Consider the following 16,103-nt stretch of genomic DNA (forward strand, 5'->3'; position numbering starts at 1 on the left):
TAAAAGTCCATAAATTCAAAAGTAACAATATTTTTTTTTAATTCATTTATTTTAGAGAGAGAGCATGAGGGGACAGGTGGAGGGGTGAGGCATGCAGAGGGAGAGGGAGAATCTCAAGCAGATTCCTGGCTGAGCCCATGACCCGGCAGGCCACGACCTGGAGGCCACAACCTGAGTCAGAACCTAGAGTCAGACGCTCAACTACTGTGCCATCCAGGCACCCCAAAGTAACAATTTCTTACAGTTACGCTTAAAGAAACTCTGTATAGAAGAAAATCTGGTTAATTTTCTCCATGTTGCTTAGAAAAAGTTACAGTATAGGGGAGCCTGGGTGGCTCAGTTGGTTAAGTGTCTTACTCTTGATTTCAGCCCAGGTCGTGATCTCGGGGTCGTAAGATTGAGCCCCACTTCAGGCTCCGCACTCAGCGTGGGGTCTTGAGATTCTTTCTCTCCCTCTTCTGCCCCTCCCCCCTGCATTCTCTCTCTCTCTCTCTCTGTCTGTCTCAATAAATGAAAAGAGGAAGGAGGGAGGGAAGGAAAAATCTTTTAAGAAAGAAAAAATGCAGGGGCACCTGGGTGGCTCAGTCGTTAAGCGTCTGCCTTTGGCTCAGGTCATGATCCCAGGGTTCTGGGATCGAGCCCCCATCGGGCTCCCTGCTCGGCGGGAATCCTGCTTCTCTCTCTCCTACTCCCTCTGCTTGTGTTCCCTCTCTCACTGTGTCTCTCCCTGTGAAATAAATAAATAAAATCTTTAAAAAAAAAAGAAAAAGTACAATATAAAGAAAAAGAACAGTATAGTCTTCAGGAACTCCTACTAAATTCTCCAGTACAGCAATGTTTATATAGATTCTTGACTGTCTCCCAAGTCACATATATTTTGCAGGAATTCTCTATGATATTCTTCCACTGCACCTTAACTGCCTTTTAAACTTTCACTAATGTATTCACTCCCACTTGATGGCCTAGTAGATTATAGAATATGGAGGACTTCTTCACATCTTAGAATAAAATTCCACTTCTTTAATTCTCCAAAATTAACAGGCCTTGACTAGGAACCATCCCTGTCTTTTAGAACATATGGTGTACATCACCTGCACTAGCTTTCTTTTGGGGTCATTTTTCTAGAAATAAATATAAGTTTTCTGTCTCTCTCTTCCCCTTCTCCTCTTCTCCCCACCCTGTTAAACACACACACACACACACTTTCATGAGAGCTATCTGGTAATTAGTTAATAACTCATTAGTTATGACTTAAACTTCTGGACACCATCCTAGGGCAGTTCCATTTTATTAGCTCAGCAGAGTACCTGAAACCTCAAAATACATATGGAGCTTGAAGAGGTAGGTTAATAGCCCAGAGTTGAAATGTGAAATTCCATCTAGAATGAAGTGAGTTTCTGTGGAAAATAACTCAGAGATTGTAGTGAGGTTGATTTTCATGTTCTGTAATATTGTTAACTGTGATCATTTAAATGAGTAATTTCTAAAAGGATGTGTTCTTTTTTTTACTTAGAAATCAGCAGATGAGCAAAGTATATATGAAAAGGAGAGAATAGCACATGCAAAACAAATTATAAAACCATTTATTCTCAGAAGGGTAAAAGAAGAGGTAACTTATCTGCATATTTATTATGATGATTGTTTTTTAAAAATCTGTTTTCTTTATTTGAATGATCTGTTTAAACTGTTTCCCTTTCTCAGGTTCTCAAGCAGCTACCCCCCAAGAAAGATCGAATTGAATTGTGTGCAATGTCAGAGAAACAGGAGCAACTCTATTTGGGTCTTTTCAACAGATTGAAAAAATCTATCAATAACATGGGTATAATCTGATTTTCACAATTGCATGTGAAAAATAATCCTGTACTGGGGCTACATGTTCTTTAGTCATGTTATAGTGGGATTTGCTCATTTTTAAAAATTACTTAGAATTTGAAGAAATAATTTTAAACTTTTTGTTTGCATTGAGATGTATTTCAGCACACAGCTGTCAACTTCGGTTTTGTTTTTTTGTTTTTAATGTGTGCTCTTTGGATCACAGAAAAAAACACAGAAATGTGCAATGTCATGATGCAATTGAGAAAAATGGCCAATCATCCTTTATTACATCGCCAATATTACACAGCTGAAAAGCTCAAGGAAATGTCTCAGCTTATGCTAAAGGTAAGGATTTCATATTATGTTAACACTAACCTTTATTAACACTGTTAAACATAAGGTTAAATTGTTAGGCTAGCTCAAGATCAGTCGAGCCTAATGAACATATTGATCCATTAACCCCATATTTAAGAAAAGCATTTTTAAGACAAAGTTCCAGATAATTTAGGGGAACATAAGAGCCAAGAGGACTGACAGTCTGTATTAGGAGTCAGCAAACTATGGCCTTAGGGCCAAATATGACAGTGGCTATTTTTATAAAGTTTTATTTTAACACAGCCCCGTCTTTCTGTTGCTTTTTTTTGTGACTGCTTTCTCAATACAGACATACCTCAGAAATATTGCAGGTTTGGCTCCAGACCACTGCAAGGGAGTCAAATGAATTTTTTTGTTTCCCTGTGCATATAAAAGTTATGTTTACACTGTACTGTAGTCAAATTAAGTGTGCAGTAGCATTATGTCTAAAAAAAGTATATACTTAAAAAATACTTTGTTGCTAAAAAAAAAATGCTACTGTCATCTGAGCTTCCAGCAAGTTATAATCACTGATCAACATAACAAATGTAATAGTAATGAAAAAGTTTGAAATATTTTAAGATTTACCAGAGACACAAAATGAGCAATATTGTTGGAAAATGGCACCAGTTGGCTTGGTCGACACAGGGTTGCCACGAACCTTCACATTATCTGTGAAACCCATACACAAAAATGAAGCAGGGTATGCCTATACAAGGGCAAGTTGACGAGTTGCAGAACAGGTCGTTGTGCCCCCAGAGCCTCCTGAGATGTTCATTGTCTGGCCCTTTACAGAAAGTGTGCCAACTCCTGATTGAGACTGCCATAATGCACTTCTTTATTTTACCAAAAGGATCCCTCAGATTTTATGTCCAGGGCAGTGAGTTGTTTTTCTCCATTTGTTTACTTCATTTTTTTCTTTATTATATTTTGTCTATAGTTTTATTAATCTTTATTTTTGCCTCATTCTCCCTTAGCACCCACCTGTAGTTCTCCTTTATAGATCTTTGTGTTAAAAGCAACTATTTGCTTTTTAAAATGTTTTTATATTATTTTAAATTTATTATGGAAATTTTCAAACGTGTAAGTAGAGAGAATTGTATAATGAAATCCTCTGCCCATGTCATCACCCATTTTTTTTACAGTTATTATCTAGAATGATGCTACTCTTGTTTCATCTAGATCCCTCCCCAGGATTATTGTGAACCAAATTCTAGACATTACTTCATCTCTAAATATTTCAGGACATTGTCTCTAAAACAATAAGGACGTTTCCCCCTTTATTGTACCTAGAATAATGAATATTATTTTCCTTTGTTAAATTGTACCATGTAACATGTGCTGTTTAGCTACTTAATATTTTATCAGATGTAAACAATTTTATTCGAGTGTTCTGGTCGTATTATAAATTATCTTCATTTTGAAGTGTGAATTGTTCTGTTTTGTTTTAAGGAACCTACACATTGTGAGGCGAACCCTGACTTGATCTTTGAAGATATGGAAGTTATGACAGACTTTGAATTACATGTACTTTGTAAGCAGTATCGACATATTAATAACTTCCAGTTAGACATGGACTTGATTTTAGATTCTGGAAAATTCCGAGTTTTAGGATGCATCTTGTCTGAATTGAAACAGAAGGTAATAAAGAATGCTACTTCTCTTGTTTTTTCCAATTAAACTTCTTTAAGATAATTCTGGCATGATTTGACTTCCTTGAAGTTTTAGCCTATGTCTATTATATATGTTTCTAGAAATTAATGCTTTGAACGTTTAGAGGATATTATTTGGGGATATGTTTTCCGGATTACTTTTCCTCTATTGAGTTTGAGAAAGAAAAATAGAAGTTAGTAGAATACATCTGTATTGATTTTTTTTTTTTTTTTAAGATTTTATTTACTCATTTGACAGAGACACAGCGAAAGAGGGAACACAAGCATGGGGAGTGGGAGAGGGAGAAGCAGGCTTCCCGCTGATCATGGAGCCCGATGTGGGGCTTGATCCCAGGACCCCAGGATCATTATATAATAGACATTTGCTGTGATCACCTGATTTTTGTTAAAGAAGCAGTTGATCATTAGATTCTTAGAATTTTATTTTTCCATGTTTCTAATCCATATATGTATTTTCACAGGGTGATAGAGTTGTATTATTTAGCCAATTTACCATGATGCTGGATATTTTAGAGGTTCTCTTAAAACATCATCAGCATAGGTACCTCAGATTAGATGGGAAGACTCAGATTTCTGAAAGGTTGGTATGTTTCACTTCAGTTTCAGAAAATTTCCACCTCACCTTTAAATAAGAATAAACGTTGGAATTTTAAATGTATATAAAGCATTTGAATGAATTGTATTGCTTTTGAGTCTTTTGTGTGGTTATTTCAAACCATTGTCTTAAGATAAGGAAAATTTTCTAAGTTTTTGATCTGAATTGCATAGAAATCTATTTCGATACCGAATTAGAATGTTTTCCCCTTTAAGACTCATTCAGACCCTTGAAGCACCTTACCTTTAAACCAAGATTGTTTAAAAAACAAAAACCAAGATGGTTTTAAAATCTTGGGCTTTTCGTATTTTAAGAGTAATTGAATAAGTTTGGTTTGTTTATTTTTTTAATTCCCAAAGATTAAAAGATTGTCTTAAAAAAAGAAAACTGCATTACATCTTTAGGTTTATTTTTTATCAGCCAGAATGATTTTTTTCCCCTGCAGTAAAGATAGAAGTCATGCTAAAAGGGAATACACTGCTCTAGTTTGATCTTGAGATCTTTAGTTCATCTGGTATCAAGAGCAGCCACTAACAGACTTCTGAGAAGGCTAAAGATTGAAAAGCCGTATGCAAAATTTAGATAAGCCAGAAGTCATTAAACAAAGGAGAAAATAACCCTTTAGCATTACTCAAACCCAAATAGTTGAATTAAAGTGAGAATTAATAGAAAGAGAAATGGAATAGAAAAGAAGTTGGTGAATTGGGAAGGTCTTTCAGTAAAATCACTGCAGGAAAGGTAACTGTATTGCCAAGAGCATGTATTTACATCTTCAGGGTTTTTTTTCCATGTAGTGTGATTGTTTTCAGTTTTAGTTGTATACATTTTAGTGAAATATAGCCTAATATATTTATCTTATAGGATTCACCTAATTGACGAGTTTAATACCGATATGGATATCTTTGTGTTTCTGCTGTCAACAAAAGCTGGTGGCCTAGGAATAAACCTCACTTCAGCGAATGTTGTTATACTTCATGATATTGACTGTAACCCGTACAATGACAAACAAGCAGAAGATAGATGCCATAGAGTAGGCCAGACTAAGTAAGTGTTTTGAGTTGAAATTTATTTTTAACTAAATGCCAATTTAATTTGTATATAATAGTAGAATATAGTCTGTCAGTGTCCTGCTTCAGTGTTTTTATTTTCAGCAAAGCATGGCTGGTGATACGTTTCATACCAGCAGTGTTGAATATGAACTTCACTATATAACCTGTTCATTTTCGAGTAGTTAAAGCAAAATAACCTCCCACCTCACCCCAATTAGTTCTGCAGCTGATGAAAACAAAGTATTACCAGTTGTTCAGCCCCTTTGAAAAATATTAGTAGTTAAAAAGTCTTGTTAGATCCCTTAAGAGCCAGATAGACAGTAAAATGTATACCATTGCTACCCTGTTATCCTTTAGGAAATACATTATTTGAGTTGTAGATATTTTAGGTGAAGGTTCATTTTGACATTGGACCATAAAGAGGTGCCAGTACCCCTAACTCAACTCTGTTTTCACATGTAAGTAGTGAATAATCAGTGTTTTCTGTGTGGAGTGTGTTACTATATTTCCAAAAGTTATTGATAAATTCATTTATGAATCAGATATTTATCTGTACCTGTTACGGGACTAAAACTTCCTGTGTAATCTTTGTACTTCACTATGCTTTCTTACTTTTTATACTGAATTATTTAGTGGAACCTGACAAGCAAAGCATGTTCCTTTTTATTTTTTTTATTTTTGTTTTTGTTTTTGTTTAACATGTTCCTTTTTAAAATGAATACCTATCTGATCCCAGACTGTTTGTTGTAGTAAGTTTTACCAGTAATTTTTGGAGTACAGATATCTTGGATTAATAAGAAACGTTGTTTAAAAGTTACATGCTCAGAAAACATCAATCCCAAGTTTGAATAAAAGGGAATTTAAAGTTATGGATATATTTGTTATACAATCTTCAGATTATTCTTATTGAACTCTAAGATGTTTCATATAGCTTATATGTAGCCAAATAATTTTATATTAAGTAACCAACGGACATATCTTCTGTTTTCTTTAGAGAAGTACTAGTTATAAAATTAATAAGCCAAGGGACAATTGAAGAATCCATGCTAAAAATTAACCAACAGAAATTGAAACTAGAACAAGATATGACCACAGTCGATGAAGGTAAGTTGTTTGTAAACAGAAACATCAATATTTATTTATATGAAAAGGCATCAAATTAGTAGCAAGGGATTAACAAAAATGGCCCAAATCCTTCACTGGCATACAGTATAGAAAAAGCATGCTCATTTCAAACGTACTACAATAACTAAGATTATTTTGCCAGAATTGATGTAAACACTTGATTTTGGATAATTCTGTCTCTTCCATCCCTTATCTCTTGATGCCAAAGCATCCCCGAAATAAAATTAGTTCTATAATTTTATCCACAATTTTATAATTTATTTACTACATAAGTAACACATATGAATCCCCAAGAATTAAAATACATGGTGTAATATTAATTTCTTAAGAACGGTAACATTTACATTAATTTCATTTTGACCAGTAAATACTTCACTGTACTAAAGTGCAATAAAATGCATTTTTTTCCTCAAAAATTTAGTAATTTCAGATTGAAGTTGGTTGGGTACTAGAAAGAACCCTCTAAGAGAACCCTCTTCATTCCACCTTTTTGAAAAGAGTAGTTTTTAAATTAAGTTTTCCATTTTTGAAAAGATAATACATTCACATAGTTCAAGATTCAAAAGATATAAAAAGCAAACAAAGGCCTCCTTCTCACCCTATCCTCCATTTTCCCTCTAACAATGACACGTTGACTTTTATTAGCATGTGACCGCTCATTTTATGCAGATAGAAATAAGTATATGTATTCTTTTTCCCTTTTACACAACTTAGCATGCAGTCTTTTACATCTTACTTTTCTTATTTAATGTTAAATTTAACTGGATACAAGCTGTTTAATCATTATTCTAATAAGTAAGGATCTTCCTAATGTTGATCATTGTTTGTTTCAATTCAGCAAACTTCCATTGAATATTTACTAGGTCCCAGTATTTTGCTGGGCACTTTGTGCTTATAAAGAGTTCAGGGTATTTTAATCTGTCTTTGAGAAGAGAGAGAGAGGGAGGGAGGTGTGTATGGTGAAATTAGTAGGTGTCCTTCCTGTATAGCATTTATTTCAGGGTGTTTCAGGCTGGGGAGGCAGGCATTAAAGAAAGTTTGAGTAGAAGCAGCTGTGATGATTATAACTTAAACAGTTACTAAGCCTTGTGTGGAGGGGTCAACTTGCCAATATCAGATTATCTAGCAGAAGCAATAGAAGGCAGATTCATAGCACAACATTTTTTCCTGACTGTTTTGTTAGGGCATCTTTTCAAATTTAGTAAAACAATTAAATACCTGTTCTCCTTTAGCACTGCTGCCACCTTTCCAGATACATAGTTTTTATTCTAACAGTAAGTCTTTAAATAGAATCATCATAGTTAGTTGGGGTTTCAGCAGTTTGATGGTTGGAGTCCCCACTGTCTTTAACTATATAGGTTGCTTCTCATGGGCTATTCATTTCCCCAGGAACATATTCACCAATCTTTTGTGAAATGAGGATGGTGGGACATAGAGTATAAACCTACTGACTGCATTATTAGAGCTAAGGAGAAGCCGGGGGGGAGGAAGGGCTGTTGTCCTATTTATATAGTTAATTTTCCTGTTCCAGTATAGCTTCACTGTCTTCTATGCCCATATTTGGCATTCCTCTGATTCAGACTTTCCAAAGAATAAACTTCATTTGTGTATCTGGGGTAAATGGCTGGCTCTGTTGGGCAGGCTTTAGATGTTCTACTCTTCTATCTGTTTTAGCTCTGTATATTCCCCATCCTTTGGGAGCCATGCATTACCTCTGTCTTGAGTTGGGGCGGTGAGGGGGAGTCGGGAGGGAGGGGTGTGGTTAGATTCTGAGTGTGAAGTAACATTCTTGCATTTTCTGTGTGCTCACTTAAGTTTTTGCTTTGTCTATTCTGCTAAAGTCAACTTCCATTCTTCCATTTGCTTTTCATCTTCCAAAATTTGTTGACAGCTCTCTCCTCACTGTTGTTTTTTTCTTCTGTTCTTTTCTCTTTTGTATAATGCCCCTGATTTCTTTTTTCCATGGCATTTTAATGGCATTTCAGATGAGACCAGTGTATATCCAGTCATGTCTAGTCATAATTCACATAAATTATTTGTATTTATATAAATTTGTTTAGTCTAAAGTTTTACCTGTTATTTTCACATCAAGTATCTGTTAGAATAGCAACTTATTTCAGCTATGCTTTTAGGCTGTTACCTGTAAAGCATTTATTACAAAGAATCATTCCCCCATTTATCACTCTTTCTTTCTGTAGGAAATTTTACTCTGTCTTGTTAAAGCTATTTGTATCAGTTTTTTCTGGTATGTGTTTTATTTGGTAGGGTAAGGATAAAATAATGTCTTTATTCTCTTAACTGTAATGATTTTATCATCTTTGCTTCTGCTTCTGCTTATTCATTTAAATAACTGGACACTGACCTAACGAGAGTACATGTACCCTTTTCATCTCTCACAGTGAGGTTCTTTTCCACTGTAAACAAAAAGCATATTTGTAATTGAGTGTGTCTGTGCTTCATGTTAACAATCTGTATGCCCCCCTTTCCATGAAACTGTGAAAGATAAGTACCATGATTCCTCTCAGAAATGCTTGTCAGATTTTTGTATTTCTAGAGCTTGCCTTAGTGGTTCTCAAAGTGTAGTCCCTGGACCAACAGCAACAACATCACCTGGGAAATTGTCTTGAAATGCAAATTCCCAAGCCCAGCTCCATCCCTACTCAGTCAGAAATTGGGAATGGAACTCAGTAATCTGGTTGGTGTTCTGATACATGCTAAATCTCTTAATGTGATTAATAGATTTTCTACCTTTTAAAATGGAAATTTTCATGCAGAGATGTTAAAAGCATAGTATAAATGAATTTAGCAGTTGTAAACATTTTGCTTCATACTTCCTTTTTTTCCTCATGAACCATTTCAGTCAGTTGTAGACATGACACATCATTCTGAATATTTTAGCATTCCCTCTGAGTTGCCAATTACATCCAAGAAAATTAACAGTAATTTCCAAATATTATCATGTTTTCCGAATTATCCCCTCGTCTTTTATAGCTTAAAAAAAAAAAATCCAGAGTTCACGAACCATTGCATTTTATTGCGTTATATCTTTAGTATCTTCAGACTTACAGGAGTCTCCTCACCCCTTTTCCTTCTTTTCACCCCTCCCTCCATTCCCAGAATACTGAATCTTGCACAGTCTTGTTGTCTTGTACTTTTGAATTCTTGTTGTCTTACTGTCTTCTGGAGCTGTCTGATTATTTAGTTGGGTCAGTTAATTTAACATGTTTCAAGTTAGATTTCATAGGCTGTTAAATCTATGGAAGAGCCTCAAGGCGCAAGGGTGTCCGCAAACTCCTTGAGAGTTTATGGAAATAGTCTGTGTTTCTTTGCATATGTGTTTTACTGAAAGAAGAGTAGATAAAAGTACTCACAATTTTAGATTATAACTGGGGTGTGTATGTGTGACAGAGAAGTGATTAGTTTGGCTGCATTTTAGCCACATCTAATTTATAAAATTATTCATTGCTATGAACGTACAAATATTTATGAATTGTCAACTATACCATTGTCACTATAAACTAATAAATCAGTTCATCTCTAAACAGTCTGAGTGATTAATTGACACAAGGTGTTTTCTTGCTTTAGAAAATCCTGGGGACACCTGGGTGGCCCAGTCAGTTGCGCGTCTGTCCGGCTCTTGGTTTCAGCTCAGGTCAGGATCTCATGGGTCGTGGGATCGAGCCCCGTGTCGGGCTCCACGCTCAGTGGGGGGGTCTGCTTGAGATTCTCTCTCTCCCCCCCTCCCCCCACTCAGGAGTTCGCTCTCTCTCTCTCAGATAAATCTTTAAAAAAAATCCTGAATGCTTCCTGTGTTAAGTGTCTAGATACTGGAGTCTCATTTAATTGAAATATGGGCAGACATTGGGAAAAGGTTATTTACAGTGAGCACTTTAATCTTCAACTGGTATGCCATATTCACAATTTTGTTTAGATATGCCAGTTAAGTCTATGTTAGTGATTATATCTTTGGATTGAAAATAAGGGTTTGGATGAATGATTTGATTGGTTGTCTTTATTTGCATTACTCAGTTTTGTTGCACAAATGTTTTTATCGAGTATACCTGAGTAGTAAATACTGTGCTATATGAATAGAATATGATCCAAATTAATACTTGCCTATGTTTTTATTTATGTCAACTGAGAAACCTAGCCTCTAGATTACTGTGCTGGTAATATGAACATAAGCACAGAGGAAATAGCCTTAAATGTATGTAGGGATTTGCAAAGGTCGTTTTGTTTTGTTTTAGATTTATTTACTTACTTTAGAGAGCGTGCACGGTTGTGGGGGGCAGAGGAAGAGGGAAAGAGAAACTGAAGCAGATTCCACGCTGAGTGCGGAGCCCCTCGCAGGGCTCAGTCTCACGACCCTGAGATCTGGACCTGAAGCCAGAACCCAGAGTCAGGCACTTAACCGACTGTGCCACTCGGGCACCCCTCACGAGGGTTTTTAACAAGGAGTGACACTGAAGCAAGCTGGACCTTGAAAGATGATTAGGAATTCATGAAAGTTAGAGAAAATATATTTCGTAAAATATTTTTATTCAACTTTTAATGCCCCTTTCTGACCTGCAGGTGACGAAGGGAGTATGCCAGCAGATATAGCCACGTTACTAAAAACGTCAATGGGCCTGTGAAATTAAGAATTGTGAATTCCTAATAGATGAGGAAATATCAACTTGGTGCACTCAAGGACATTTACATTATGATGACCATGGGGTTTATGAACATTTATAACTTTTTATAATTTCCATATTACATTTCTCATAGTATGGACAACTTTTTTGCCACTAACTGAATTCTCCAGATGCTCACATGTGAAATTAAAAAAAAAAAAAAAAAAGCCACAAATAATGTAGTCCTGAAGATGTTGAATAATCATTTTACAAAACAGTTTTCTGAATGGGGATTAGTTGGTGATTGTTTGTAACAAATATGCTAATGCTTTAGAAATGTCAGTATTTTTGTAATTATTTCTACCTCCAAATATATATATATTGTCTTTCACTGGATAATGTGTGTAGATTTTTACATGTGCCTTATTTGACAATGCTTACGTCTTGTTTTTCCTTGTCTCATTTGAAGTTCTTTTTTTGTTAGTTTAAAGGACGCAGCTGTATAGATTATATAGCTTTCATGTTATTGCTATTTGAAGCAGATGTTCACCACTGTCAACAAGAACTCAACCTGAATTTAAAGGTGGCATTCCATTTACTAACACCCCCAGGTCCTTCCAAGTACTTCTGTTAAAACAAATTTGTTTGGCTAGGCACTAAGTTGTTTTCCAGTGAATAGTAACGAAGAAGCCCTTCTCTTGCTCCATGGATTAATTCCTTCTGTTCATTTCCCCACTGCACTAATTGTGCTTATTACTCTGCCTATTCTTGTGCATGTTTTCATTGATTTCCCTCTCCTGGCTTTTGCTTCTCTTGAAACTGTTGCCCAGTCACTTCTGCTCCAGTTCTCTTTACTCTAAATAGTAGTTTATTCCTGCCACGTCTCCACGTATCAGCAAAATGTGGGTAACATTTGTCTAACCTGGCAGAACAGATTAACAGGCTATTTCACTTCAAAGCAGACTGAATGTGACTTCATATTAAGGCAGCGTTAGGTACTGCATGGAAATAGGTCATTAACTTTAAACACTTCTCAAAATATAATTTATCAGTTTCCAGAATTTCCAGTACAGGACCTCCTGAAGAGAGAGCCATTGTTCAATTCCAATTCAGTGTGGGTGACAAAGTGAAATTTAGAAGAAGTAAAGTTGTCTATTTGATATTTAACTCTTTATTAAATCTTTCTTTAAATTTTTGCCTGTCAGTCTATCTTGCTGTTTTTATTATACATCAGTTTCTTTGTATAACTTGTGAGTTTCATGTGTTTTGTTTTTATTATGTAAATATCATTATAAATAAACTTATTTATAAATCACAGACTTGTTAATTTTGGAGATTGTACTTTCAAGGCATCCTGACTTGCTAAGATGCTTAGGTCATATAGTACTCTGGAGTTAGAAGAGTAATGAAGCTCTCAAAGCAATCTTCAGATATTACAGACTCTGAAAACTGATGATTCAGTAGATTTACCCAATCTTGAAGGTATATTGAATATAATCGATATATTTTAGTATAATGGGGCTAGAAGGAATCTACAAATACTATTACTACCTCTTCCTACATCGCAGGACCCAAATCACTTAGATTGTTGGAAATACTACCTTTCAAAATCTCATAATGGATTTCTTAATAACTTTTCTGTGGTAATGTGTCTTCAGTGATAGGCTGTTTCTTTTGTTGTTATTAAGTCCATATTTAATGAGATGTAGTTGAGTTCTCCCTGTCATGCTCTATTATGTCTTGGGCTTAATAAAAATATTTGTGATCATAAGTTGTATTTTCACACCCTTTTTAATAGTTTCTAACTCTCCCTTTACCTTTAAAATGAGATCATTTGTGCTTAAATATTATCTATTTCTCAATAAACTGGAATTTATTACTTAGGATATATTCCCCCCATTAGTCCTTCCATTGGACTGATGTTCATAGGAACATCGTAATCTATTACCAGTAGTAAAGAGCATGTGAAGCCATAGTTGGAATATCATCTTGACCAATTGAAGCAACTTTTATTTTTTAATGCAACTTACAAGGTAGAAGACATATGCCTTATGTGTTTCATAACTGTATTCCTGACCCCATAGACTTGTAACTTTATACCAACAGATACTTATATTGCAACATTAACTACTGTTGTTTCTAACTTTGGTGTTACTGTATAGAGGTTGGACAGGAGTATTAGGAGATTTGGGTGACCCTAAGCAAGACACTTAAAATGTCCATAAAATTAAGGAACTGATTCTTTTAACTCTTTTCTTCCCAGAATTGTGTTTTCTGGTTACAATCTGCAATTCTGATTCATTCATATTCTCTCATGCTTGCTCACTCAGCAAGGAGCCATTTATTTTGGGTACAGGGTGGGATAACGGAATGTGTTGTCCCTTCAGTGAGAAAAGATGACCTAAAGATTGATGATGATGCTATGATTTAAATGAAATAATTTCTTTATGAAACCTGCTGTGGTTGCATTTTATATTTGAATTACGATTTGTGTAAACAAGTGGGACTGATGTTACTGTGAATTTTCATAATGTTAGATAAGCGTTGTCGTTCTCACTTTTACTAAATTCTATTTTCATTAAAGCTTGTCAGAATTTAATTTTATGGCAGAAAATGAACATGCATAAGAGGGAAAAAAAGTTACTACTTTCATTGTCTAGAGTATTATTTGAATTTCTGTTGTGAAAGATAATTTTTTCTTAAATTGCCTTAATAACATGATACAATACTTTGCAATGAGATTCACTTATATAACCTGTTATCATTTATTAACAGCGACTAGCAATAAGAAAATGTGATCCAAAGAAGCAAATCATTTGGGAAATATATTTTGTTTTTATGTATAATCCTTAATGATGTATCAAGTATTTAACATCTTTTCTCCTATTTTGTAGAACATTGTTGGGATGAAAGAAGCACCTTAAACAAAATCATACTTAGCCCAGCTTTCCTTTTCTTTTTCTTTCTTCCCTTACATCCTCTCCCCATTTCTGGCTTCTCAACCATGTTCTCTTTCCTCTGTCCTGCATTTCAAGTATATGCCATCTATTTCATTAGTCTCTTTCTATATATAACATGACATGCTAAGATTAGACAATCCAATATTAATATTAACATGCAAATTGAACTAAAATATATTCCAGTGCTGTAGTTATGGTTTAAAATGTGTTGAGGGATAACCTATAGTTACTTGGAAGATTTCTATTTAAATGGTTTGTTTATATGGGCAGTTCTTGCTTTCCACAGTAGTGTGGGACCATAAAAATGACTGCAGGTTGAAATTGTGCAAAATAATCTTAGTCAATGAAGAAAATGTTCTATGACTTCTAAATTTTTTTCTCAACACATTAAAAACATTGGTTATAAATGTATAGGTAAATAAAGTAGTAAAACTAATTTTAGTAGTAAAAGAAACTGAAAAAGTGTATTACTTCGGTAAAAAATGTATTAAGAATAGTTTTAATAATACCTTCATGTATAATTGCAAGTGAGCATTCTTTTTATACCTTGGCAAATTATCACAATTTTAAGTTTGGATCACCTTCCCACATTTTATTGCATTTCCAGTGTCATGAAATATCCCTGCTTTTTTCTTTTTTAATAAACTTTATTTTTAAGAGACTTTAAGAGGAGTTTTAGGTTCATAGCAAAATTGAGCAGAAAGTAAAGAATTCCCTTATACCCCTGCCACCACACAAGTACACCCTCCCCCACTCTCAACACCCCCATTCCAGAGTGGTACATTTGTTACAATCAGTGAATCTACACTGACACATCATAATCACCCAGGCTATAGTTTGCATTAGGGTTTGCTCTTTGTCTTGTACATTCTGTGGGTTTAACAAATCCATTATAGTATACAGAATAGTTTTACTGCCTAAAAATTCTCTATACTCAACCTGTTCAACCCTCCCTCCCCCTTCGCCTCTCACAACCACTGGTCTTCTTACTGTCTCCATAGTTTTGCCTTTTCCAGAATGTTCTATAGCTGAAATCATACAGTTTATAGCCTTTTCAGATTGGCTTCTTTCACTTAGTAATCTGCACTAGAGTTTCCTCCATGTCTTTTCATGGCTTGATAGCTCATTTCTTTTTAGTGCTAATATTCCCTTGTTTGGATGTACTACGGTTTGCTTAACCACTCACTGTAGAAGGGCATCTTGGTTGCTTCCAAGTTTTGGCAATTACCAGTAAAGTTGCCACAAACATCCATGTGCAGGTTTTTGTGTGGATCTAAGTTCTCAACTCCTTTGGGTAAGTACCAAAGAGCATAATGGCTGGATCATATGGTAAGAGTGGGTTTAGTTTTGTAAGAAACTGCCAAACTCTCTCCCAAGTCTTTATCATCTCCCATTCCTATCAGCAGTAAATAAAAGTTAATTTTGTTTCGCATCCTTACCAGCATTTGGTGGTGTCAGTGTTTTGAAATTTTGCTATTCTAACAGGTACGTAATGGTAACTCATCTTTATTTGCACTTCACTGGTGACATGATGTTGAGCATCTTTTCATATGCTCATTTGCCATGTGTATATCTTCGATGAGGTGTCTGTCCAGATCTTTGGTCCATTTTGTAATTGGGTTCATTTTGTTGGATTTTAAGGGTTCTTTGTCTATTTTGGGTATAGTCCTATATACCCAAATTATCATAATTTTAAGTTTGGATCACCTTTCAACATTTTACTGCATTTCCAGTGTCATGAAATATCCCTGCTTTTTTCTTTTTTAATAGACTATTTTTAAGAGGAGTTTTAGGTTCATAGCAAAATTGAGCAGAAAGTAAAGAATTCCATATCATGTATCCATGATTTACATACCATGTAAAGATACATCTTTTGCAAATATTTTCTCCCAGTCTGTGGCTTGTCTTCTCATTCTTTT

General features: G+C 35.0%; 1 protein-coding gene across 7 annotated transcripts in view; it reads left to right on the forward strand.

The window, feature by feature from the left end:
- Positions 1-11,451, forward strand: part of SMARCAD1 (SWI/SNF-related, matrix-associated actin-dependent regulator of chromatin, subfamily a, containing DEAD/H box 1) — a 74,934-nt gene extending 63,483 nt beyond the window's left edge. For all 7 annotated transcript variants that reach the window (XM_032400840.1, XM_032400841.1, XM_032400844.1 and 4 more), the window contains 8 exons: positions 1,514-1,609; positions 1,702-1,819; positions 2,039-2,160; positions 3,622-3,810; positions 4,304-4,422; positions 5,299-5,481; positions 6,481-6,590; positions 11,184-11,451. In XM_032400840.1, coding sequence (XP_032256731.1) covers positions 1,514-1,609; positions 1,702-1,819; positions 2,039-2,160; positions 3,622-3,810; positions 4,304-4,422; positions 5,299-5,481; positions 6,481-6,590; positions 11,184-11,245 — 999 coding nt within the window. In that variant the 3' untranslated portion in view covers positions 11,246-11,451. The remainder of the gene's footprint in view (positions 1-1,513; positions 1,610-1,701; positions 1,820-2,038; positions 2,161-3,621; positions 3,811-4,303; positions 4,423-5,298; positions 5,482-6,480; positions 6,591-11,183) is intronic.
- Positions 11,452-16,103: the final 4,652 nt, after the last annotated feature.

The sequence above is a fragment of the Phoca vitulina genome, unplaced genomic scaffold, assembly GCF_004348235.1.
Source record: "Phoca vitulina isolate PV1807 unplaced genomic scaffold, GSC_HSeal_1.0 scaffold3, whole genome shotgun sequence".
NCBI lineage: Eukaryota > Metazoa > Chordata > Mammalia > Carnivora > Phocidae > Phoca > Phoca vitulina.